At 39.3% G+C, this 24249-nt stretch overlaps 1 protein-coding gene across 7 annotated transcripts in view; it reads right to left on the bottom strand.

Annotated features, from left to right (window-relative positions):
• PTPRS (protein tyrosine phosphatase receptor type S) overlaps nucleotides 1–24249 on the bottom strand; it is a 715207-nt gene that overhangs the window by 209346 nt on the left and 481612 nt on the right. For 5 of the 7 annotated variants that reach the window (XM_069767783.1, XM_069767782.1, XM_069767785.1 and 2 more), the window contains 2 exons: nucleotides 2216–2803; nucleotides 1563–1660 (listed from right to left, as the gene is read on the bottom strand). In XM_069767783.1, the coding sequence (XP_069623884.1) occupies nucleotides 1563–1660; nucleotides 2216–2803 (686 nt within the window). The remainder of the gene's footprint in view (nucleotides 1–1562; nucleotides 1661–2215; nucleotides 2804–24249) is intronic. The other 2 variants (XM_069767787.1, XM_069767788.1) reach the window with 2 other exon arrangements.

Raw genomic sequence — 24249 nt, 5'->3', positions numbered from 1 at the left:
TCATTTTAAAACCTTCAGTTGCACCTTTTGAAGTAGTCTTTTGTGGATTTTGACATGTGTTTAGGATAATTAACCACCTGTAGAAGCCAGCCAGTCCCATACTTAATGGTTGGCATTATGTTGTTTTTCTGTGCCCTTTTTTGCTCCACACATAGCTGTGATCATTATGGTCAAAGACTTCTATTTTAACCTCATTGGTCCACAGGACTTATATCCAAAATGCTTCATGCTTGTTTAGATGTTCTTTTGCATATTTTTGTTGCTGAATTTTTTGGTGAGGATGCAGGAAAGGTTTTCTTTTGATGTGTCTTCCCTGAAGTTCATATTTGGGCAAGTGTCTCTGCACAACTGCAGAGTCTGCTAAATCTTTCCGAAGGTCTTTTGCAGTCAAGCGAGGGTTCTGATTTGTCTCTCTACAATCTTACGAGCAGCTCTCATTGAAATTTTGCTTGGTCTTCCAGACCTTATCTTGACCTCCACTGTTCCTGTTAATTGCCATTTCTCAATTACATTTTAAACTAAGGAGAGAGTAGCTTGAAAACGCTTTGCTATGTTCTTATAACCTTCTTCTGCTTTGTGTGCCTCCACCAATTTCATGTTCAGAGTTCTAGTCAGCCGTTTAGAAGAACCCATGACTGTTGGCTGTTTTTAGCACAAGATTATATTAGGCTGAATTTTTTAATAGCTGGGAAATTTGTATCACCTGGCCTTTCTTTTTCCTAATGATAATAGTGAACAAGCCATAACCTTAATAGGCTAATTAAGGACTGAAACCAAAGTCAAAGTTATCTGTGCACACAAATCCCCCAAACTTTTGCATTGGCCTATTTGTCGTTTTGTAATTTTTTAAATGTAAAAGATGAAAATATATAGATTATTTTTGTTGCCTAAAATACGAAGGAAATGTGTAATTTTTTAATTTTAGACCTTTTAGAGATCATTTAATCTTCAACTTGCTTAACTGTTTACAATAACAGTAATTTTGACCAGGGGTGCTCAAACTTTTACATGCCCACTGTATACATATCTAAAGATATATTTTTTGCAACCCTTTTAAAGTGAAACTGTCCCTAGGTTTTTGAGGTCTACAGAAAGCGGTGACAGACATCCTGATATCAGTAGTGTGTCAATTACAATATTTATATGTCATAGTTCTCATGAATCACAGTAAAACAGGTGATGAGTGAGCATTACACAGTATTCATGTTGAGCATTGGGAAAAACTGCTCAATCAGCAATGAATGGATGTTGGCAGGTCACAAATTGCACACTTACAGACTGGTAAGCTCACACACATCCTTGAGAAGACACCTGAGCTCACAGCACTTGGCTTGCGCTGCACCTGATTTTATGAAAACTACTCCATAATGAAAAGTAAGTGATACAGAGTCTATGTCACTTACACCATAAACCTGGTGACTGATTTGCTTTGAAAATATTAAAAAAAAAACTAGCATACAGACTAAAATGAAAGAATCAAAATTAAATAAGGCCTTATAAACTATATATACATATCAACTGACAAAATATTGCAATATAAAACAATTTATTTTGACTTTTACCTTGTAAGGCGTCACAGAGTTGTAATTTTCAGGGAATTCCCAGCTCAAGAGGACTGAAGTCTTCGTGACCATTTTGACCTTAAAATTTTTGGGTAGTACTGAAAAATAGCGAAGAGAGAAAAGGAGAGGGCCGGGACTCTAAGTTACTGAAGTAACATGCTTTTTAGGAACCATTTTCAAGAGGATAGAGAACTTTTTAATAAAGAAAATAAACTGAGTGTTTTAAATACCAAAATTACTTAAAATTAAAATATTACAAGAGCCCACACTTTGCTTCATGACTCCAGAACCAGAAATGACATTGTAAGACAGATAACCACAAAAGGGGTAAGACTGAATATCCAAGCATGAGAGATGGCAACAGGTATATTACAATACACACACTGAAAGGAAGGGGATGCAGAGGAGTTTCCCACCTGTGAAGTCATTCGTGAACCCAGAAACTCATGAGAAGTGTCTTAACTAAACTTGAATAAGGGGAAACACTTACCTGAAAATACTTTCAGAATCACCCATATTAAGAAAAAAAATAAGGAAGAAAGAGCACCATGCCACTTATCAAGACTGCACTTGTTCTGAAGGATGTTGTAGTTTACCTGCTTGCTTTCAAGAACCAAAATTAAAGCCAAGAAATTAAGACTGATAAGGCCTACCTTGATTTAGAAGAAAAGTGCGGTATTGGACACTTGGACTGTAAGGCCCAGGACCTTTACTGGTGTGTGCACGCATTTTGACTTCATAAACAGTGTTAGGCTTCAGGTTGCTCAGCAAGCAAGAGCTGTCAGAAGATTGTAGGTCCATTTCCAGCATTTTGTCAGGAGAGTTGGCAACCCAATAGGATAATGTATACTTGGTGATAACACCATTCTGTTCAGCGAGAACAGGAGGCAACCAGTTTAGCTGGATAGACATAGAAGTAATATTGCTAGCATCAGTTAATTGAGGGTAGCCTTTTGGCGCTTCCTCCGGTATCATGTACTCTTGTAACGCTTCCTCACTAAAGCCCGCCCGGCTTTTGACCGCCATTCTAAAGATGTACTTTTCACCCTTATGGATGTTGTTAGCTGTATATTTCTTTTCTTGAGCTCCAAACTCTAGCACTGACAGAACTTTAGCATCAATACACCCAAATTGTAGGCGGTAACCTAAGACTTGTCCAACTGACTCACTTGCTGGTTCCCATTGTATTAGCAGGCTGCTCTCCGATATTTGATTGACAGAAAGATCAGGTTTTCCTGAAACTATAAGAGAAAGAACATTTTTGATAGGATACACAACATATTTGTAAACAATGATTACCAATGAGAATGCATGTTCCAAAATCAACACACACGCTTTGCTGTTTGTTAGTCTGCATCAACAAGTGGTAACTCTGATGGCAAATAAATGAGTGTGCTGTGGTGGGCTTGTAACCTAATGACCTATTTGACACTGGTTTGTGAATTATAGATATAACAACCAAAAGAGCAATGTCCATATAGTTTTTAGCCTTTAATGCAATGATTGTCTAGATCAGGTCCTTAAATAGCATTAAATTAGTACAAGGACATTGGAGAAGGCTTAAAGTGGATCCACATGATCTTATGTGTACTAGGGCATATGTGTAAAAGTATTGGATTTTGGCACTAGCAACAATAAAAAGCATATAAGTTAAAAACAGGTACTGTGGTGCAGAAATAAACTGTTATAATTTTTATAATTCAATACATGTCAATCTGCTCTAAAATGGCTTTGATATTCATATTTTGTGCCTTATAATATTAAAATACATCTTAGAGTTCTGAAATAGGCTCTGCTTTTTAATTATGGACCCTAGTGCATATATCAACAGATGGCAGAAAAGTAAAGTGCAAAATAGTTACAGCATTAAACACAAAAAACAAAATAGACCATGACAAATGTATCAAAAAATATACAATTATTATTGGAAAAATAAAATTGGGACTTATTGTTTATTAGGAAATGTTAACTGTAATGATGTTGACTCGCTACTGTCAACATGATACAGTAAAAATAAATATTAGAAATGTATACTCATGTCCACAGACTCGCAGTACAATCAAAGTATACTTATGGTGGATACAGTGCTCCCTTTCATGCACACCTTTTCCTAACAATTATTGATTTTATTAATCCACTGCTTAGCTCGGTACTGTTGATGCAAATTTTCCCTTTAATCAGCTGAGTGTGTACCCCAGACCTTCTCTGTGGGCACAGACATGTCTTGATTTGCCAGCGTCAGAGGCTGAAAAGCAAATACAGTGAAGTTCTGTGGTATACGTCCAGTTGGTTGATGGACAGTGTGATTCTTTTTTTACTAGAGGGCATAATAATAATAATAATAATAATAATAATATACTTTGAAACTAAGGAGCACAGAAGAAAAACGGTTCCCGAATCAGTAGAGAAGAAACAAAGGGAGGAGATATTAAGTTTGAAGTTTAAAAAAATGTCCAGTGAAAGATCCTCTGTTAAAGTAAAACATGCCTTAACCCCTTTACCCCCAAGGGTGGTTTGCACGTCAATGACCATGCCAATTTTTACAATTCTGACCACTGTCCCTTTATGAGGTTATAACTCTGGAACGCTTCAACGGATCCCAGTGATTCTGACATTGTTTTCTCGTGACATATTGTACTTCATGATAGTGGTAAAATTTCTTTGATAGTACCTGCGTTTATTTGTGAAAAAAACGAAAATTTGGCGAAAATTTTGAAAATTTTGCAATTTTAAAACTTTGAATTTTTATGCAATTAAATCACAGAGATATGTCACACAAAATACTTAATAAGTAACATTTCCCACATGTCTACTTTACATCAGCACAATTTTGGAACCAAAATTTTTTTTTGTTAGGGAGTTATAAGGGTTAAAAGTTGACCAGCAATTTCTCATTTTTACAACACCATTTTTTTTTTAGGGACCACATCTCATTTGAAGTCATTTTGAGGGGTCTATATGATAGAAAATAACCAAGTGTGACACCATTCTAAAAACTGCACCCCTCAAGGTGCTCAAAACCACATTCAAGAAGTTTATTAACCCTTCAGGTGTTTCATAGGAATTTTTGGAATTTTTAAATAAAAATGAACATTTAACTTTTTTTCACAAAAAATTTACTTCAGCTCCAATTTGTTTTATTTTACCAAGGGTAACAGGAGAAAATGGACCCAAAAAGTTGTTGTACAATTTGTCCTAAGTACGCCGATACCCCATATGTGGGGGTAAACCACTGTTTGGGTGCATGACAGAGCTTGGAAGCGAAGGAGGGCAATTTGTCTTTTCAATGCAAAATTGACAGGAATTGAGATGGGACACCATGTTGCGTTTGGAGAGCCACTGATGTGCCTAAACATTGAAACCCCCCACAAGTGACACCATTTTGGAAAGTAGACCCCCTAAGGAACTTATCTAGAGGTGTGGTGAGCACTTTGACCCACCAAGTGCTTCACAGAAGTTTATAATGCAGAACCGTAAAAATAAAAAATCATATTTTTTCACAAAAATTATCTTTTCACCCCCAATTTTTTATTTTCCGAAGGGTAAGAGAAGAAATTGGACCCCTAAAGTTGTTGAACAATTTGTCCTGAGTACGCTGATACCCCATATGTTGCGGTAAACCACTGGGAGCATGGGAGAGCTCGGAAGGGAAGGAGCGCCGTTTGACTTTTCAATGCAAAATTGACAGGAATTGAGATGGGACTCCATGTTGCGTTTGGAGAGCCACTGATGTGCCTAAACATTGAAACCCCCCACAAGTGACACCATTTTGGAAAGTAGACCCCCTAAGGAACTTATCTAGAGGTGTGGTGAGCACTTTGACCCACCAAGTGCTTCACAGAAGTTTATAATGCAGAACCGTAAAAATAAAAAATCATATTTTTTCACAAAAATTATATTTTTGCCCCCAATTTTTTATTTTTCCAAGGGTAAGAGAAGAAATTGGACCTCAAAAGTTGTTGGACAATTTGTCCTGAGTATGCTGATACCCCATATGTGGGGGTAAACCACTGTTTGGGCACATGGTAGAGCTCAGAAGGGAAGGAGCACCGTTTGACTTTTCATGCCAAAATTGACAGGAATTGAGATGAGACGCCATGTTGCATTTGGAGAGCCACTGATGTGCCTAAACATTGAAACTCCCCACAAGTGACAACATTTTGGAAAGTAGACCCCCTAAGGAACTTATCTGGATGTGTGGTGAGCACTTTGACCCACCAAGGGCTTCACAGAAGTTTATAATGCAGAGCCATAAAAATAAAACAATTTTTTTCCCACAAAAATTATTTTTTAGCCCCCAGTTTTGTATTTTCCCTAGGGTAGCAGGAGAAATTGGACCCCAAAATTTGTTGTCCAATTTGTCCTGAGTACGCTGATACCCCATATGTGGGGGGGAACCACCGTTTGGGCGCATGGGAGGGCTCGGAAGGGAAGGAGCGCCATTTGGAATGCAGACTTAGATGGAATGGTCTGCAGGCGTCACATTGCGTTTGCAGAGCCCCTAATGTACCTAAACAGTAGAAACCCCCCACAAGTGACACCATTTTGGAAAGTAGACCCCCTAAGGAACTCATCTAGATGTGTTGTGACAGCTTTGAACCCCCAAGTATTTCACTACAGTTTATAACGCAGAGCCGTGCAAATAAAAAATATTTTTTTCCACAAAAATTATATTTTAGCCCCCAATTTGTATTTTTCCAAGGGTAGCAGGAGAAATTGGACCCTAAATGTTGTTGTCCAATTTGTCCTGAGTACGCTGATACCCGATATGTGGGGGGAACCACCGTTTGGGCGCATGGGAGGGCTCGGAAGGGAAGGAGCATCATTTGGAATGCAGACTTAGATGGATTGGTCTGCAGGCGTCACATTGCGTTTGCAGAGCCCCTAATGTACCTAAACAGTAGAAACCCCCCACAAGTGACCCCATATTGGAAACTAGACCCCTCCACAAACTTATCTAGATGTGTTGTGAGAACTTTGAACCCCCAAGTGTTTCACTACAGTTTATAACGCAGAGCCGTGAAAATAAAAAATCTTTTTGTTTTCCCACAAAAATTATTTTTTAGCCCCCAGTTTTGTATTTTCCCAAGGGTAACAGGAGAAATTGGACCCCAAAAGTTGTTGTCCTATTTGTCCTGAGTACGCTGATACGCCATATGTTGGGGTAAACCCCTGTTTTCGCACACGGGAGAGCTCGAAAGGGAAGGAGCACTGTTTTACTTTTTCAACGCAGAATTGGCTGGAATTGAGATCGGACGCCATGTCGTGTTTGGAGAGCCCCTGATGTGCCTAAACAGTGGAAACCCCCCAATTATAACTGAAACCCTAATCCAAACACACCCCTAACCCTAATTCCAACGGTAACCCTAACCACACCTCTAACCCTGACACACCCCTAACCCTAATCCCAACCCTATTCCCAACTGTAAATGCAATCTAAACCCTAACCCTAACTTTAGCCCCAACCCTAACTGTAGCCCCAACCCTAGCCCTAACCCTAGCCCTAGCCCTATCCCTAGCCTTAATCCTAGCCCTAACCCTAGCCCTAGCCCTAACCCTAATGGGAAAATGGAAATAAATACATTTTTTTTTATTTTTCCCTAACTAAGGGGGTGATGAAGGGGGGTTTGATTTACTTTTATAGCGAGTTTTTTAGCGGATTTTTATGATTGGCAGCCGTCACACACTGAAAGACGCTTTTTATTGCAAAAAATATTTTTTGCGTTACCACATTTTGAGAGCTATAATTTTTCCATATTTTGGTCCACAGAGTCATGTGAGGTATTGTTTTTTGCGAGACGAGTTGACGTTTTTATTGGTAACATTTTCGGGCACGTGACATTTTTTGATCGCTTTTTATTCCGATTTTTGTGAGGAAGAATGACCAAAAAGCAGCTATTCATGAATTTCTTTTGGGGGAGGCGTTTATACCGTTCCGCGTTTGGTAAAATTGATAAAGCAGTTATATTCTTCGGGTCAGTACGATTACATCGACACCTCATTTATATCATTTTTTTATGTTTTGGCGCTTTTATACGATAAAAACTATTTTACAGAAAAAATAATTATTTTTGCATCGCTTTATTCTCAGGACTATAACTTTTTTATTTTTTTGCTGATGATGCTGTATGGCGGTTCATTTTTTGCGGGACAAGATGACGTTTTCAGCGGTACCATGGTTATTTATATCTGTCATTTTGATCGCGTTTTATTCCACTTTTTGTTCGGCGGTATGATAATAAAGCGTTGTTTTTTGCCTCTTTTTTTTTTTTTCTTACGGTGTTTACTGAAGGGGTTAACTAGTGGGCCAGTTTTATAGGTCGGGTCGTTACGGACGCGGCGATACTAAATATGTGCACTTTTATTGTTTTTTTTTTTTATTTAGATGAAGAAATGTATTTATGGGAATAATATTTTTTTTTTTCTTCATTATTTAGGAATATTTTTTTAATTTTTTTTTACACATTTGGAAATTTTTTTTTTAACTTTTTTACTTTGTCCCAGGGGGGGGGACATCACAGATCAGTGATCTGACAGTTTGCACAGCACTCTGTCAGATCTGACTTACAGTGCTGCAGCCTTCACAGTGCCTGCTCTGAGCAGGCTCTGTGAAGCCACCTCCCTCCCTGCAGGACCCGGATCCGCGGCCATCTTGGATCCGGGCCTGGAGCAGGGAGGGAGGTAGGAAGACCCTCGCAGCAACGCGATCACATCGCGTTGCTGCGGGGGGCTCAGGGAAGCCCGCAGGGAGCCCCCTCCCTGCGCGGTGCTTCCCTGCACCGCCAGCACATCGCGATCATCTTTGATCGCAGTGTGCCGGGGGTTAATGTGCCGGGGGCGGTCCGTGACCGCTCCTGGCACATAGTGCCGGATATCAGCTGCGATAAGCAGCTGACACCCGGCCGCGATCAGCGGCGCTCCCCCCGTGAGCGCTGCCGATCGCTATGACGTACTATCCCGTCCAGGGTCAGATAGGCCCAGGGCACCTCGACGGGATAGTACGTCTAAGGTCACAGAGGGGTTAATTGACTCCATCCTGGATGAAATTAAGTTAAATTTTTTATAGCTCCTTAAAATGTTCGACCTAAGGGGGACTGTTTCGCCTTGAGGAGAGTGCAAAGCCAGCGTAAGGAGACTTATAGGCCTTGAAATGCTCCTCTAGGAATTTAAATATAGAAATATCCTTTTCAGATAGGAAGATGCATGAAATTTTAGTGTAACCTATTGGGGGTAGCAATCTTAAAAGTCAATATCGCTCTTTAATGAGTTTTGCCACATGACTTAGAATAAAAAGCCAGACCTGATGCTCCAGCAGTGTCCTTTCCTTTGGTACAGGCTCTGATGTTGAGCCAGCATCTTTCCCTGCACTTAATGGCTCATTTAAAACAGCCATCAAGGGTCTCTTAATCTGATATCCAGCAGTGGCTGTTAACCAGTTAAATGCCCCTCTCAGTCACTGATAGCATCATTTAACACACATCACAATTCCCACCCATCAGTGCCAATGTCACATGATCGTGAGAAGCACATGTGTGGTCATGAAACCAGGTGCCTGTCTTTGTGAATCTCCTGTGAATGCAGGCTCGTGGCCGGTGGTCAGGGGAGATCATCATCTTTGCTATACATACAGTAGCAGTACTGAAGCACTGCTAGGTTTAACACAGGTTATCGGAGGATAGGAGATTTTCTTAAGGGGACTACTGAACACAGTAAAAGGGGAAAAAAAAGGTTTGGAAAAGTATAAAATATTTGCAAAAAATACAAAGCGTTCAAATCACTCCACTAAAAATAAAATTTAAAATACACACAAATATGGCTGCGTTCAGAAATATCCCATCTATCAAAATATAACGGAAATGTATCTGAACAGGGTAAAGAAAAAAAAGAATCAAAACGCCCAAATTACTTTTTTTGGTTGCCGCAAGATTGAAATAAAACACAATAAGAGGTGCTCAATACCCCAAAATGGTATGGATAAAAATGTCAGATTGAGGCGTATAAACTAAGCCATCACCCAGCCACAGATCCTGAAAAATGGAAACGCTACAGATCTCTGAAAATGGCGACAAACGCACAAACTTTTTTTCATCTAAAGTTCAGAAATTTTTTTCACCACTTAGATAAAAAGAACCTATAAATATTTGGTATCTGTGTAATTGTACTGACCTGGAGAATCCTATAACCAGGTCAGTTTTACCATGTAATGAACATAGTAAATAAAATCACAAAAAAGAATAGTAGATTTGCAAATTTTTTTTTACAATTTCACCGAACTTGAATTTTTTCCCTCATTTTCCAGTACACTATGTGGTAAAATAAATGGTTTCATTGAAGCGTAAAACTCATTCCACAAAAAAACAAGCCCTAATATGGCCATATTGACAGAAAAATAAAAAAGTTATGGCTCTAGAAGAAGAAGGGGAGGAAAAAACGGAAAATGAAAAATGGAAAATTACCCAGGGTGGATAAAAATCAATGTTTTTTTTTAAAAAAAAAATAAAAAAAAAATCGGATTTTTTTAATTTAAATCGGATTTTTTTAATTTAAATCAGATTTTTTTTATTTAAATCGGATTTTTTTCAATAAACTGCTTTTTGAGGAAAATATTTTACCATCCAAAGGTTCTTCCATCATGAGATAAAGCTGAGTTGTTTAACTCAGTAGAATAAAGGCTGTATATGTGTAACATTCACAATGCCATGCTCTTCCAGAGGTTTCTGTAGGATTAGTGGGCAGTTTCTCTCCTATATTATCACAGACGCTCGCTTTACTTACGCAGTTCTCAAAACTGAATTTGACTCCGCAGAGGTCCCAGCCTCTTCTTCACGGCAAAAATGTTACAACATGAACAGAGTGGAGAAAAAGACCTTAATCCTATTGTTCTACAAACCTATGAATACAGAATCAACCCCTTCAGTGCCAAGTCCAAGAAGTTAGACAATATGTTTCTGATTGTTTGGAGTGGAATAGATCTGCACAACACAAGAAGAATGTGAATCTAAGTGTGAGGAGGAGGAAGGGCAAGCAGACAAGAAAATGAAAGTGAAACTTTGAGCACAATACTGCAGCATAGCCACAGACAGACAAGTCTGGATCTGTTTGTGTGTACGATCTGAGGTTTATTACATTCTTTCCATATAATGGCAGCAGGCCGTAAAAGAGACCCAGTTTGGGAATATTTTAATGAAGCTCCTTCGCCTATCGGTAAGTCAGGCATGCGTGCAAAATGCAAACGATGCAACAAAGAGATGCAAGGCCTGGTGGCGCGAATGAGGCAACATCATGAGAAGTGCGGTGATGAAGATGAGCTTCATTAAAATATTCCCAAACTGGGTCACTTTTACGGCCTGCTGCCATTATAAGGAAAGAATGTAATAAACCTCAGATCGTACACACAGACAATTATATAGTAGATACTTCCAATTAATTGTTTTTCATTTATATTTTTCAATATCTTCTTGGTATTTTAACAAGTAAGTTTCTGTTACTTGTACCTATTATTATTATTTTTGTGGTTATCTGTGTTTTGAAGAATTTACTAACGGACAGTTTATATTATTAAAGTGGCTGGGCCTCTTGATGTTTTAACACCTCACTATAGTCTAACATTTCATATAGATACTGAACTCTTCCAAGAATAAATTATTTATGTGTATTTATTATACGAAATTAGCATATAAGTGAGCAGGTGCTCTGGAGAGGAAGAAGGAAAGTAGATGCATAAGAAATCCTATAAAGAGATGTGATATTGAAATAAATAATTCAGAGCCTTCACCTCTGTCTCTACGTGAGGTCAGTCTGCAATCCCACACGTCATAACTAACAGATTGCAGGGAAGACAGTGCTCTATGTAACAACTGCATTTGTTTTGAAACTGGTGAACTAAATATATATATTTTTTCATGGTTACATTTTAACCTTTTCAATTCTCTGTTGCCATAGCTGTATAACAGCTTGTAGTTTGCAGAACTGGTATTCTCGATAGTACCACTTTGGAGCACATATAATGTACTGTTTAACATCTTTTAAAGTGATTATTTGGTACTATTCTATTTTTCTCTTATGTGCTTAAGGACTAAGAGGCACATATTTGCTAACTACCTGCTGCCGACACAGACAGCTCCTGCTGGCGATTCTGGGGCTTCTGCTGACTTCACGTCGACAGTAAAGCAACTTCTCTTCCTCTCTGCTCAGTTGACAGAGCCTGCCTGCCAATACCATGCAGATTGACAGCCAGCTCCCCGCTGCATAACTACAGGGAGCCGGCTGTCAATCAGCATGACATCGACATCTACGTCCCGTCGATAGAGCAGAGCGGAAGAGGTACAACTGCTCTACTGAAGTGAGTATAAAGAGAGGGACACAAGTGCAATAGGGTCTTATCTGGTGGAGAAATTGGTGGAGGTGAGTGGTATAAGAATTGCTCACCTTTTGGGGTTGTTTAACCCACAACTGAGAAATCAAGATGTGACAGCTTGATCCAATTTCTTCATCAGGAGACCAGAATGTTCTTGTGAAGCAGTAGACTTGCCAGCAGGAATGGTTTGTGATCGGACCGCTCTGAGCAGACGCCGGACAGAACAGGCAGGTAGTTAGCAACTATCTGCCTCTCAGTGCCGCAAAGTTTTCTCTTCCTTGAGCCGTGGTTACCATTCTTGTGGTATTTGTGCCTTTTCTTTGGGCAATCCGTGTCACTGATAAAGGTCTATTGTTTGGACCAAAGCATTTGATGGTTTTGGATTGCAATTAGAAATAAATATATTATCAGTTACTCTTTTCAGTGCCAAGTTCTACGTTCATTTATACGATTTTGGATCCTATTTGGGCTCCCATACGACTGAAGTGCTGCAATTTATCCTACTAAGGGCTTAGTCCTTTGAGAAAATATGAAATGTCCCAGAAAACCCCTTTAAAGCTTCAATAACAGAGTAAAGAAAAACAACAATTTTACCTTTTAATCACTGTTTACCATTATAACAAACAATAAGTAAATGTCTTCTTTTATTCAACCGGTTGGTAACAGTCAATTTTGGATTTGAACAGCTGCATCCTGACAACTTTCTTACCTTTTAATCAATGTTGCAAGTATTATGTCTTATTTTTTTGAGGAACAGGAGAAAGGTATCATTTAAACTACCGTATTTAAGGGGACATGTAATTTAAGTTCTGCTTGCAAAATGTTTTCCATTCTAAAAAGAAAAAACACCAAACAGAAAACAAATAGAGCCTATAATAAACAATGTGGCCCCTTTGCTTCAATTTGCATAACAAATGCAACACATAACGTGTGCAGATACATGAAATGAATAGGACTGTTTCTAGAATGGAACAGAAAAACAGAATACGTAAGTGGGCATATGAACGGATCCTTATAGTTAACGTCGCATCTTGCTACAGTCAAAGTAATGGCATTGCATACAATAAGTTGCACTATAGGTATAGAAGGTAAAAACAGAGAAAGCTAATGTAAAGGCACAGTAATCTGGAACAGCTTTTTGTGATTTTGCAGAATAGTTTTTTATTGCATCAAGGAGACAAGTAATCTATAGACCCCACTAAACTCCACAACCTTGTATTGAACTTTTGCTTTGTTTGGCGTAAAGTTGTTATTGTAGAAATTCCTTTCTTCACAATCCCCCCACCCCAAAACAAAAGAAAACTGAAAAAAACAACATGTAAACAAAAATAAGATAAGCAGTAATCGCCACACAAATCCCATACAGATGCATGAGTGGTCCCTGGCCAAGGGTAGTGACGACACAGCGCACTGGCATGTGAGCCAATGTTCATGTGCTGTAGTTCCTGGCACATCATAAATAAATATAGAAAAACTGACCGAACAGCAATCTAATCTGAACTGGTGCATAACCAAAAGTTCCTGGCACATCGGCATGCAAGCAGTGATGACAGTAAGTACACTATGGGACCACAGAAGCTAATGATTGGCCACAGCAGTGACATTATGGCATAGCATTGTTTAGCATTTGTAAACCAAGACGAATGTGGCCACCAGAGTTTAGTGCTAAATCAGCAAGGAATTGAAGAGGTACTGTACTTTCATACACGGTCTATGGAATTGTTCACGCTCTTCTTGCATTTCTCTTTCAAACTATCTCTCATTTAGTCCAGCTATTTCATTAGAAAGACTTCTAGAGACTCATGTTTGCTTATTTTTATTAAGATTTATATAAATAAATGCAATACAACTACTAATTATAAGGTTTGTTTTGCATTGAAATGAAATGATTAAAGTTAAATGCAAATGCCACCTTTAAAAGGAGCTACTTTTACTTCAGGACCTTGGAAAGTTTACTAGAAGAAATCCCACCCTGAATAAATAGATAACACATATTGTCAAAACTCGACTGCAAACAAGACCTCCACCATACATGTATCACCACACACAGCGCCTCTTTTCTAAGGTAGCAATTAAGCACCTTCTGCTTTTTATCTCCTAAAAAACCCTGTTTCACATTGGGGGAAAAATATTGAGCGAATAACCGGGAACATATTCACATACTACATAAGTTGTCATGCCCCTTGTGTGACAATCTAATCCTTGCATTTTTTATCTTTATTGCGAATATCTATGCTTATAAATTAGGATCCGTGAGGTATCTAGTAAGGACCAGATTTGAGTAATCATGTATATATATATATATATATATATATATATATATATATATATACACACACACACAGTACAGACCAAAAGTTTGAACACCTTCTCATTTAAAGATTTTTCTGTATTTTCATGACTATGAAAATTGTACATTCACACTGAAGACATCAAAACTATGAATTAACACATGGAATTATATACTTAACAAAAAAGTGTGAAACAACTGAAATTATGTCTTATATTCTAGGTTCTTCAAAGTAGCCACCTTTTTCTTTGATGATTGCGTTGCATACTCTTGGCATTCTCTTGATGAGCTTCAAGAGGTAGTCACCGGGAATTGTCTTCCAAAAATCTTGAAGGAGTTCCCAGAGATGCTTAGGACTTATTGGCCCTTTTGCCTTCACTCTGCTGTCCAGCTCACCCCAAACCACCTCGATTGGGTTCAGGTCTGGTTCTGTGGAGGCCAGGTCATCTGGCGTAGCACTCCATCACTCTCCTTCTTGGTCAAATAGCACTTACACAGCCTGGAGGTGTGTTTGGGGTCATTGTCCTGTTGAAAAATAAATGATGGTCCAACTAAACGCAAACTGGATGGAATAGCATGCCGCTGCATGATGCTGTGGTAGTCATGCTGGTTCAATATGCCTTCAATTTTGAATTAATCCCCAACAGTGTCACCAGCAAAGCACCCCCACACCATCACACCTCCTCCTCCATGCTTCATGGTGGGAACCAGGCATGTAGAGTCCATCCGTTCACCTTTTCTGCATCGCACAAAGACACGGTGGTTGGAACCAAAGATCTCAAATTTGGACTCATCAGACCAAAGCACAGATTTCCACTGGTCTAATGTCCATTCCTTCTCTTCTTTAGCCCAAACAAGTCTCTTCTGCTTGTTGCCTGTCCTTAGCAGTGGTTTCCTAGCAGCTATTTTACCATGAAGGCCTGCTGCACAAAGTCTCCTCTTAACAGTTGTTGTAGAGATATGTCTGCTGCTAGAACTCTGTGTGGCATTGACCTGGTCTCTAATCTGAGCTGCTGTTAACCTGCGATTTCTGAGGCTGGTGACTCGGATAAACTTATCCTGAAAAGCAGAGGTGCATCTTGGTCTTCCTTTCCTGGGGCGGTCCTCATGTGAGCCAGTTTCTTTGTAGCGCTTGATGGTTTTTGCCACTGCACTTGGGGACACTTTTAAAGTTTTCCAATTTTCCAGACTGACTGACCTTCATTTCTTAAAGTAATGATGGCCACTCATTTTTCTTTACTTAGCTGCTTTTTTCTTGCCATAATACAAATTCTAACAGTCTATTCAGTAGGACTATCAGCTGTGTATCCACCAGACTTCTGCACAACACAACTGATGGTCCCAACCCCATTTATAAGGCAAGAAATCCCACTTATTAAACCTGACAGGGCACACCTGTGAAGTGACAACCATTCCCGGTGACTACCTCTTGAAGCTCATCAAGAGAATGCCAAGAGTGTGCAAAGCAGTCATCAAAGCAAAAGGTGGCTACTTTGAAGAACCTAGAATATAAGACATAATCTCAGTTGTTTCACACTTTATTGTTAAGTATATAATTCCACATGTGCTAATTCATAGTTTTGATGCTTTCAGAGTGAATGTAGAATTTTCATAGTCATGAAAATACAGAAAAATCTTTAAATGAAAAGGTGTGTCCAAGCTTTTGATCTGTACTGTATAGATATATATATAAAACCATTGATTTGCCCCGAAGAATATATTTATACTTTTCATCTACTGCTTTTGGTTTATTCACAACTTCCATTGAGGAACCCTTCCTTGTGTCCACATAATTTCCATATGAATTATATAGGTGCCATATGTATTTGTTGGCCAATTTTAATATTACTATATGCAAATCATCTCGTCAGAGAGCACTAGAACTGTAGTGCCAACTATAGGAAGTATACAGTTACTGCAATGAGAAAACATGACATGGTTTGATACCAGTACCTGTGCTCTCAAAGAAAGAACTATACAAATTAACATAGTCATTGTGATATTGTTGTATACATTTGATATAAATATAAAACACTCATTATCCTTAAATAAAAATCAAATTACACTCAATCACTGTAGTTGTATCTCCTTCATTAGGACCTTTTGCCAGTTTGAGCATGTTAAACTGGCCACATCATGGAATACTGAATGCAGAGTGGAATAAAATGTAGATTTTAGTTTTCAATTTCTCCTCTCTGTTAGGCCGGTTTCACACGTCAGTGGCTCCGGTACGTGAGGTGAGGTTTCCTCACGTACCGGAGATACTGACTCACGTAGACACATTAAAATCAATGTGTCTCTGCACATGTCAGCGTGTTTTCACGGACCATGTGTCCGTTTGAAAAACATGGAGACATGTCAGTGTTTGTGGGAGCGCACGTATCACACAGACCCATTAAAGTCAATGGATCCGTGTAAACACGTACCGCACACAGATGCTGTCCGTGTGCCGTCCGTGTGCCGACTGGGTACCACACGCACCGTGCAGCTTGTCCTGTATGAGCGGTCACGTGGTGCCGTACATTACAGTGATGAATATGCGGCTCCACCTCCCACAGGGGTGGAGCTGCATATTCATCACTGCAATGTGCGGCACCACGTGACCGCTCATACAGGACAAGCAGCGACGCTGAGAGAAAGCATTGAGGGAGCTGGGTAAGTATTTTAATGCCAGCGGGCGGGCGCACAGGGGGAGGGAGGCGGGAGCTGACCGGGAACTTTATTTTAAACACACACAAAAAAAACCCTGATTTTTAATTCCTTCTCTCCAGCGAACGCTGCTGGGAAGAAGGAATGAATTCTGGATTCAGCACCCAAAGCAGGGGACAACGCTTAACTCTAGCGCTGTCTCCTGCACGATGCGTGTGGTACCCAGTCGGCACATGGACGGCACACGGCTGCCGCACGTGTGCCACATTGATGTGCCACGTGAGCACACGGACACGGATAACTCCGGTACCGATTTTTCCGGTACCGAAATTATCTGGACGTGTGGGACAGGCCTTAAACAGATGTTAACTTGTAAGGTTATGTGGAACTACTTTGACACGTAACCAGCGTTCCACGCCTCGCTCTACACCAGATGTGACGCGGTTTTAAAATATTGGCAGCGATGATTCCACTTAGCTATATCTATAGCAAGTCATATAATCCCCTGATGAATCTGTCTGTGGGGGGGAATTGCATCAGGACTTGACTATACAGATTTGATTACAGCTATGGGATTGGTTGATTATCAAAAAAAAGAACATCTTATTTATTTATTTATATGTTTACCCTGGGTGCTGATGTGTCTGTTTAGAGACTATAATTGGTGTCTCTGCATACATATATATTTCTGTGTGTTATCTATATTGAAGTCTGGCAGATTTTGCATCATTTTTATAGACTGGGACATATATCTGTATAGGTTTACATGAATTAGACTATTTTGAAAAATACAATGACTGTGATATTACACCACATGTACCTTATTAACTTGGCGGTCCGACGATTCTAAAATCTAACATATCTGACACCCCCTTTCATTGGCTCTATCTGTGTCTATAGACAGAAGTTATTTGTCTGTATAGGGTCTTTGAAAATGAGGTTTATTTTGTGAGATCACATTATTTACACTAAACTTTATCAATTAAGGAGGTTATCATTCATAATATATTGACTATTTTTTTTACATTTTACAGTGCAATCATTTTTTGATCATTATATGCAACTTGGATTATTATGTATGCATCTTACACACGACCAGGGTTGTACATTTGACATTACCTGTGCTACACTTTATGTTAGGGGTGTATTAGGGTCCCAAGGGAAAGCCATGAAGGAGAAGGGACGCCAAATCGCATAATTTAGGGTGTCAATCTCTACTGGGAGGCAGGGAATCCATTATATACACACAGTATATTGCGGTTAGTTATTAGTGAATTGCGTGTAAACCTACTAACATGGACTTACAACGTCTTTTGCTTTAACTTTCTTAATAAAAGTTACGATACATTTTAGGGGTTCATTTTGTGTAGTTTTTTTAACTTGAAAAGTTTAGATTCTATTTTATGCTAAGCCCAACTAGGAATTACCAGAGATTCTTCTTGGGGAACATGTAATCTTTCCGTTACATGACCTCGGCATATAAATAAGAAACAAATAGGGAAAAAAAAAACACATCCCATGTACAGCAATATACCATTTACAGCAATGTAACTCATGGTCCCCCTCCTGTTTCCTTGTTATCCAGGTGATGGTGATTTTTTTTTTTAACATGTACCCATAACATGATGTTTTTGCTTAATCTTAAATACATTGCATATGAGATAAGTTTAGAATGCTTGACTATTAGCGCATAAGGCTGGGTAATATAAAAAAACAAATCTAGAACAGGAATAACGTTAACCCTTCTATATCAATTTCCCTAATTTTGTAAATGGTGCAATCTTTTGCCACATGGCTAGTTGGTGTCCAAAAAGGAGTTACTGTCTCATGGGTCTAGTACCTATAGGGGGGCTTCCTACCTGCTTTGCCCATCCACCCACAGTGTTGACCCCCCACTTCCCCTGTCAGCAGTGGTTTTCTGGGGTCTACGAGACATGACGGAAAGTTCAGCATTAGATTCTTTTTTTATATAAATTATTCAATAGCTTAGACAAAAATATATAAGGGCCACAATGTTTTTTTTTATGTGCCATCTGTTGAAAACAAATACATCTCTTAAACTTGAGGTGGTATACATACTTTTAAAATCCATATGAGAATGGCTAAATCATTCTAAATTTAAAACGAGCATTTTATAAATCCAGCTATATTGTATGAGAGCTCCAAATGTGAAGTGTATTGAGTCTCAACCCAGCTAGCTTGACAAATGCAGTTTGTACTGAGCAGTGTGAGATCTCAGCAGCAGAAGGGACACTGAGGCCCTGTCAATCAGGCAGCTGGACAGGGATTGAATCTAATCTGTCAAAAATGTTTTGCAGTTTTGTCTACAATCTATTTTCTATTGTGTGCAGTTTGTTTTGTGAAATGTTGCGACAGACTATAAAAGAGTATTCCCATCCTAGAGATTATTGCAACACTTGCACAGGCCTCAGGCCTCTCCATCAAAGGTTATAGAAGGTGTGGAAAGAGTTGTGTGCTGCTTTCTCGGTTCTTTTCAATAACTCCCAAACACTAAAATTGAGAAATACATGCAGTTGGCTGAAGTATATAAAGAATGCAATGGCTATAATTTGGCAGGAGTGACCAAACTCATGTTCTTCCAATAGCAGAAGGAATGCCTATGATTAGAATACCCCACTTATACCTCAATAATGTAATTTTTTTTAATATATATTTTTTTAAATAAAAAGATAAACCTGATTTGTGTAACTTCTATCAGACCTTACCTCAACTGACTAATACTCATTTGCCTGCAGTTCATCCAGCTTCGGTAGGAATCATGGGGTGTGCAAGTGTTGTTTGGGGAGGCAAAGAACTTTGCTGGTTACAGCACTTTAGAAAGGAGATTTTGGTTGCCAGTATTAAAGAAGAAATCTTACATCATAGAACCTAGGGAGAAGAAGCATTCATCATAAGAAGTAAATGGCCTTTGACATTCGAACATGAAAGCTGGAAGAAAGTGACTTCCAGATTTGCCAGTGAGGTGTAAATGCAATAAACATGCTGCATCTTTTTTTTTTTTTTTTTACATAAAATTAAACCCCAACCACACTCAAAAACAAACGCTAGTTAACTATTGGTCTGCCACTGGCAGCCTACACCTATGGGTCTGGAGCCTCATATCATGAGGTACTTTAACTGGTCATGCCTACAAGAGCTAGCATGGAAGGTATAAGGTACTGGCTTTATCAGCTTCAAATAAATGTTTAATCATTGAGGTCTCAGGCAAACCATAGAGCACTGTACAGATACTTGCTACAAAACAGTAAATGATTTGTTTGATGACATATAATATCCTCTAAAAGCACTTTACATGGGATCTGATGGAATGCACCACATTTTATTCTCACTGGACTGGTATAACAACTCAAAGAGAAAAAACTCTTACTGAAATCTAACATGTACATTAATGTGCAAATGTTTTACGGTAGGTAAGTGTGAAAAAACTGCTGCAAAAATATGCTTTCAAAAAGATATGTTAGTAGCTTTTTTGATGAATTACCACAATTTAAAGTGTATGAACAAAAGAGAAATCTAAATCAAGTCAATAATTGGTGTGGCCTTCTTTTATCTGCAGAACAGCATCAAAGTATAATTTCTTCTAGGTACACTAGTACACAGTTCTTGAAGGAACTCAGCAAGGAGGTTGTTCCAAACATTTCGGAGAAGTAACTTCATATCTTCTGTGGATGTAGGCTTGTGCAAATCCTTCTGTGTCTTCATGTAATCCTATACAGACTCTATGATGTTGGGATCAGGGCTCTTTGGGGTCATGTCATCACTTCCAGGACTCCTTGTTCTTCTCACACTGAAGATAGTTCTTAATGACTATGGCTGAAGAACATGATATTACATTATGGATAAGTATCTGCCTTTAATTCTCAGCATTGAGGACATCATTAATCCAGACCAAATCTCCAACTCCATTTGCTGAAATGCAGTCCCAAACTTACGAGGAATCTCCACCATGCTTCATTGTGATGGCTCACTCCCACTTGCGATTAGATTGGACGAATGCAATTCTATTAAAAATTGGAATGCATTTGTAAAAATTTAATCATATGCTTGTGTTCTCAATGTAGTTTTTTTCCTGCTCCGATTGGATCACGATGGGACAGAAAAAAAACGCCAGATGCTGCGATTGCATGAGAAATTTGGATTGCATGCACCCATATGGCTGCATGTGAAAATCACGCTTCACTCGGATATCACCCGAGTGCAGGGTCAAACCTGTGGATGCTGGCAATGAAGGTTATGGAGAAATGAATTTCTCAGTCTCTTGGGCAGCTGTGCTGGAGGATCGGAGCATGGAGACACTCGGCTCACACTGGCAGCAGAGCAGGAGCGGAGAGGGTCATTAGCATATCGCATTGGATGTGCCTTACCTGCAGACACTCATCCCAGTACTGCTCTCCAGACCTTCTAAGAACAAACTTCCCTCTGCTACAGCAAAATATTTCACATTTTCACCCATCAATCCACATCACCTACTGTGATTAATCTACTATGCTTTATTTCCAGGACCAAAGTATAGGTTTTGGTCGCAATTCTTCCATGAAGATCACTTCTGGACAGACTTCTCTGAACATCAGATGAGTATAATTGGATCCCACTGGTTGCTGCCAGTTCTGAGCTGAAGACACTGTTGAACATCTTCTCAATTCGAAGAGAAGCATGACATGACTTTCATCTGGTGCAATAAGTTTCCATGGCCAACCATTGCGTCGATGGTCCTGAACATTGCCCATTTCTTGCTGTCCTCAAATGCAGATTATCCTTATCCATCACACAGAAACATCATGGAGGCATCTAATTGGCTTCAAACTTATTCTGCAGCAAAACCATGACCAAAAACATAATAGCCAATGTCATTAATGGGGGGCTCTGGGAATATAAAATAATAAATAACTAATGGAAAAATCATTATAAATAAATTCCTAAATACATTATATTTAGCAAATAATATTTTTTCTATGGCGGAAATCACTATAAAATTAAAATGGCCGTCCATTTACACTGACAGAGACCTGTCCTAGAACATTAGAACACTTACCTGTAAGCATGTGCAGTGGAGGCTCCTTTCCTCTATCTTCATATGTAGATGCGCTTCCGCGCTTCCACAATACCACTAGAAATTCCAGGGATGTTGAAGTGAGAGGTTGCTAAACATTGTATAGCTTATCTCAAAGTCACAGCAGAGGAGCATCATACTGCACATGCTGACAGGTACCTATGCTAACATTCTAGGACAGATTTATCTCAGTGTAACAGGACAGCGGCCATTTTAATTCTGTAGTGATTATCTATTTGGACAAAAGTATTGTTATTTGCTAATTAAATGTATTTAAAAATATATTTATAATGACATTCATGTTGTCTTTTTCCTTTTTTTCCTTTTCCTGGATCACATCTTAAGGAACTTTGTTCAGTTTAAAGTAGAACAAGGAGTCCTGGAAGTGAATATATGACCCCAGAAAGCCCTGATTGAATCATCATCAAGTGTGTCTGAAATTACACAAAGAGATGGAAACAATAGCACAAGTCTACATCCACAGATGTGTGGTTAGTTCTCCAAGATGTTTGGAACAATCTCACTCTCCCTGCAGAGTCGTTTCGAAAGCTTCATATCTGTGTACATTGCGCTGATTTGATGGCAAAAGGTGGTCACTAGAGATGGGCGAACCTACTGTTCGTGCACGCACACCGAACATTGTCTTCACCAGAAAGTTTGTGCTACTGTTCGGGTTCTGCAAACATTGCTTCTGATTGGCGGTATAATCATTAACGCTGGTCAGACAGCTGCTGGGATGGCGATGGGGTGCATTATACTACTTTGTATGTCTATGGGGTGCATTATAGTGCTCCTGTGAGATTCTGGAACTTGTGATACCTTCTGGCCAGGAGCTTGCGGGTTAATGTTTGATATTGCGGGTTGATATTTGCTGCTAACCCTGGGCAGTCCTGCTGCCCATTTAAGGCCAGTTTCAAACGTCTGTTTTTTTCCTGTACCGGAATAAAACGGTACCATAGATGTCAGTGTTTGTGTGTACCACGCGCACCAGTGCCTGAGAAGCAGCGGTACAGTAAGCGCTGTTTCCCGCTGCCGGGTGCTGAAGACCATTCTCATCATTCTCCCCTGCTCTGCCGGGGAACAGCGCAAGCAGGGGAGAATAATTAGAGTTATATTCAACTGATAACAGCGACAGAAGGCGGTGGCTGAAGGGATTATTAGTCCCATCAGCCTACACCTGCTGCTGCTAATAACAGTGAGTGCAGGTGGCAGTTGACGGAAGTATTCATCACACATTGCCTGCGCTATAAATAAATAATAAATCCGGGGTGTATTCCTCCGTATTTTTTATAACCAGCCAGGCAAAATTGACAGCTGGGAGCTGTAACCCTCAGCTGTCAGCGTTAGCAACACTGTTTATCAAGAATAGGGGGGCCCTGAGCTGTTTTTTTTTTAACCCCTTCATGACCCAGCCTAGTTTGACCTTAAAGACCTTGCCGTTTTTTGCAATTCTGACCAGTGTCCCTTTATGAGGTAATAACTCAGGAACGCTTCAACGGATCCTAGCGGTTCTGAGAATGTTTTTTCGTGACATATTGGGCTTCATGTTAGTGGTAAATTTAGGTCAATAAATTCTGCGTTTATTTGTGATAAAAACGGAAATTTGGCGAAAATTTTGAAAATTTCGCAATTTTCACATTTTGAATTTTTATTCTGTTAAACCAGAGAGTTATGTGACACAAAATAGTTAATAAATAACATTTCCCACATGTTTACTTTACATCAGCACAATTTTGGAAACAAAATTTTTTTTTGCTAGGAACTTATAAGGGTTAAAATTTGACCAGCGATTTCTCATTTTTTTTAGGGACCACCTTACATTTGAAGTCAGTTTGAGGGGTCTATATGGCTGAAAATACCCAAAAGTGACACCATTCTAAAAACTGCACCCCTCAAGGTACTCAAAACCACATTCAAGAAGTTTATTAACCCTTCAGGTGCTTCACAGCAGCAGAAGCAACATGGAAGGAAAAAATGAACATTTAACTTTTTAGTCACAAAAATTATCTTTTAGCAACAATTTTTTTATTTTCCCAATGGTAAAAGGAGAAACTGAACCACGAAAGTTGTTGTCCAATTTGTGCTGAGTACGCTGATACCTCATACGTGGGGATAAACCACTGTTTGGGCGCACGGCAGGGTTTGGAAGGGAAGGAGCGCCATTTGACTTTTTGAATGAAAAATTGGCTCCACTCTTTAGCGGACACCATGTCACGTTTGGAGAGCCCCCGTGTGCCTAAAAATTGGAGCTCCCCCACAAGTGACCCCATTTTGGAAACTAGACGCCCCAAGGAACTTATCTAGATGCATAGTGAGCACT

This window comes from Ranitomeya imitator, chromosome 1 (assembly GCF_032444005.1).
Source record: "Ranitomeya imitator isolate aRanImi1 chromosome 1, aRanImi1.pri, whole genome shotgun sequence".
NCBI lineage: Eukaryota > Metazoa > Chordata > Amphibia > Anura > Dendrobatidae > Ranitomeya > Ranitomeya imitator.
The sequence above is the reverse complement of the archived record's forward strand: the minus strand, read 5'-3'. Positions and strand labels throughout refer to the sequence as shown.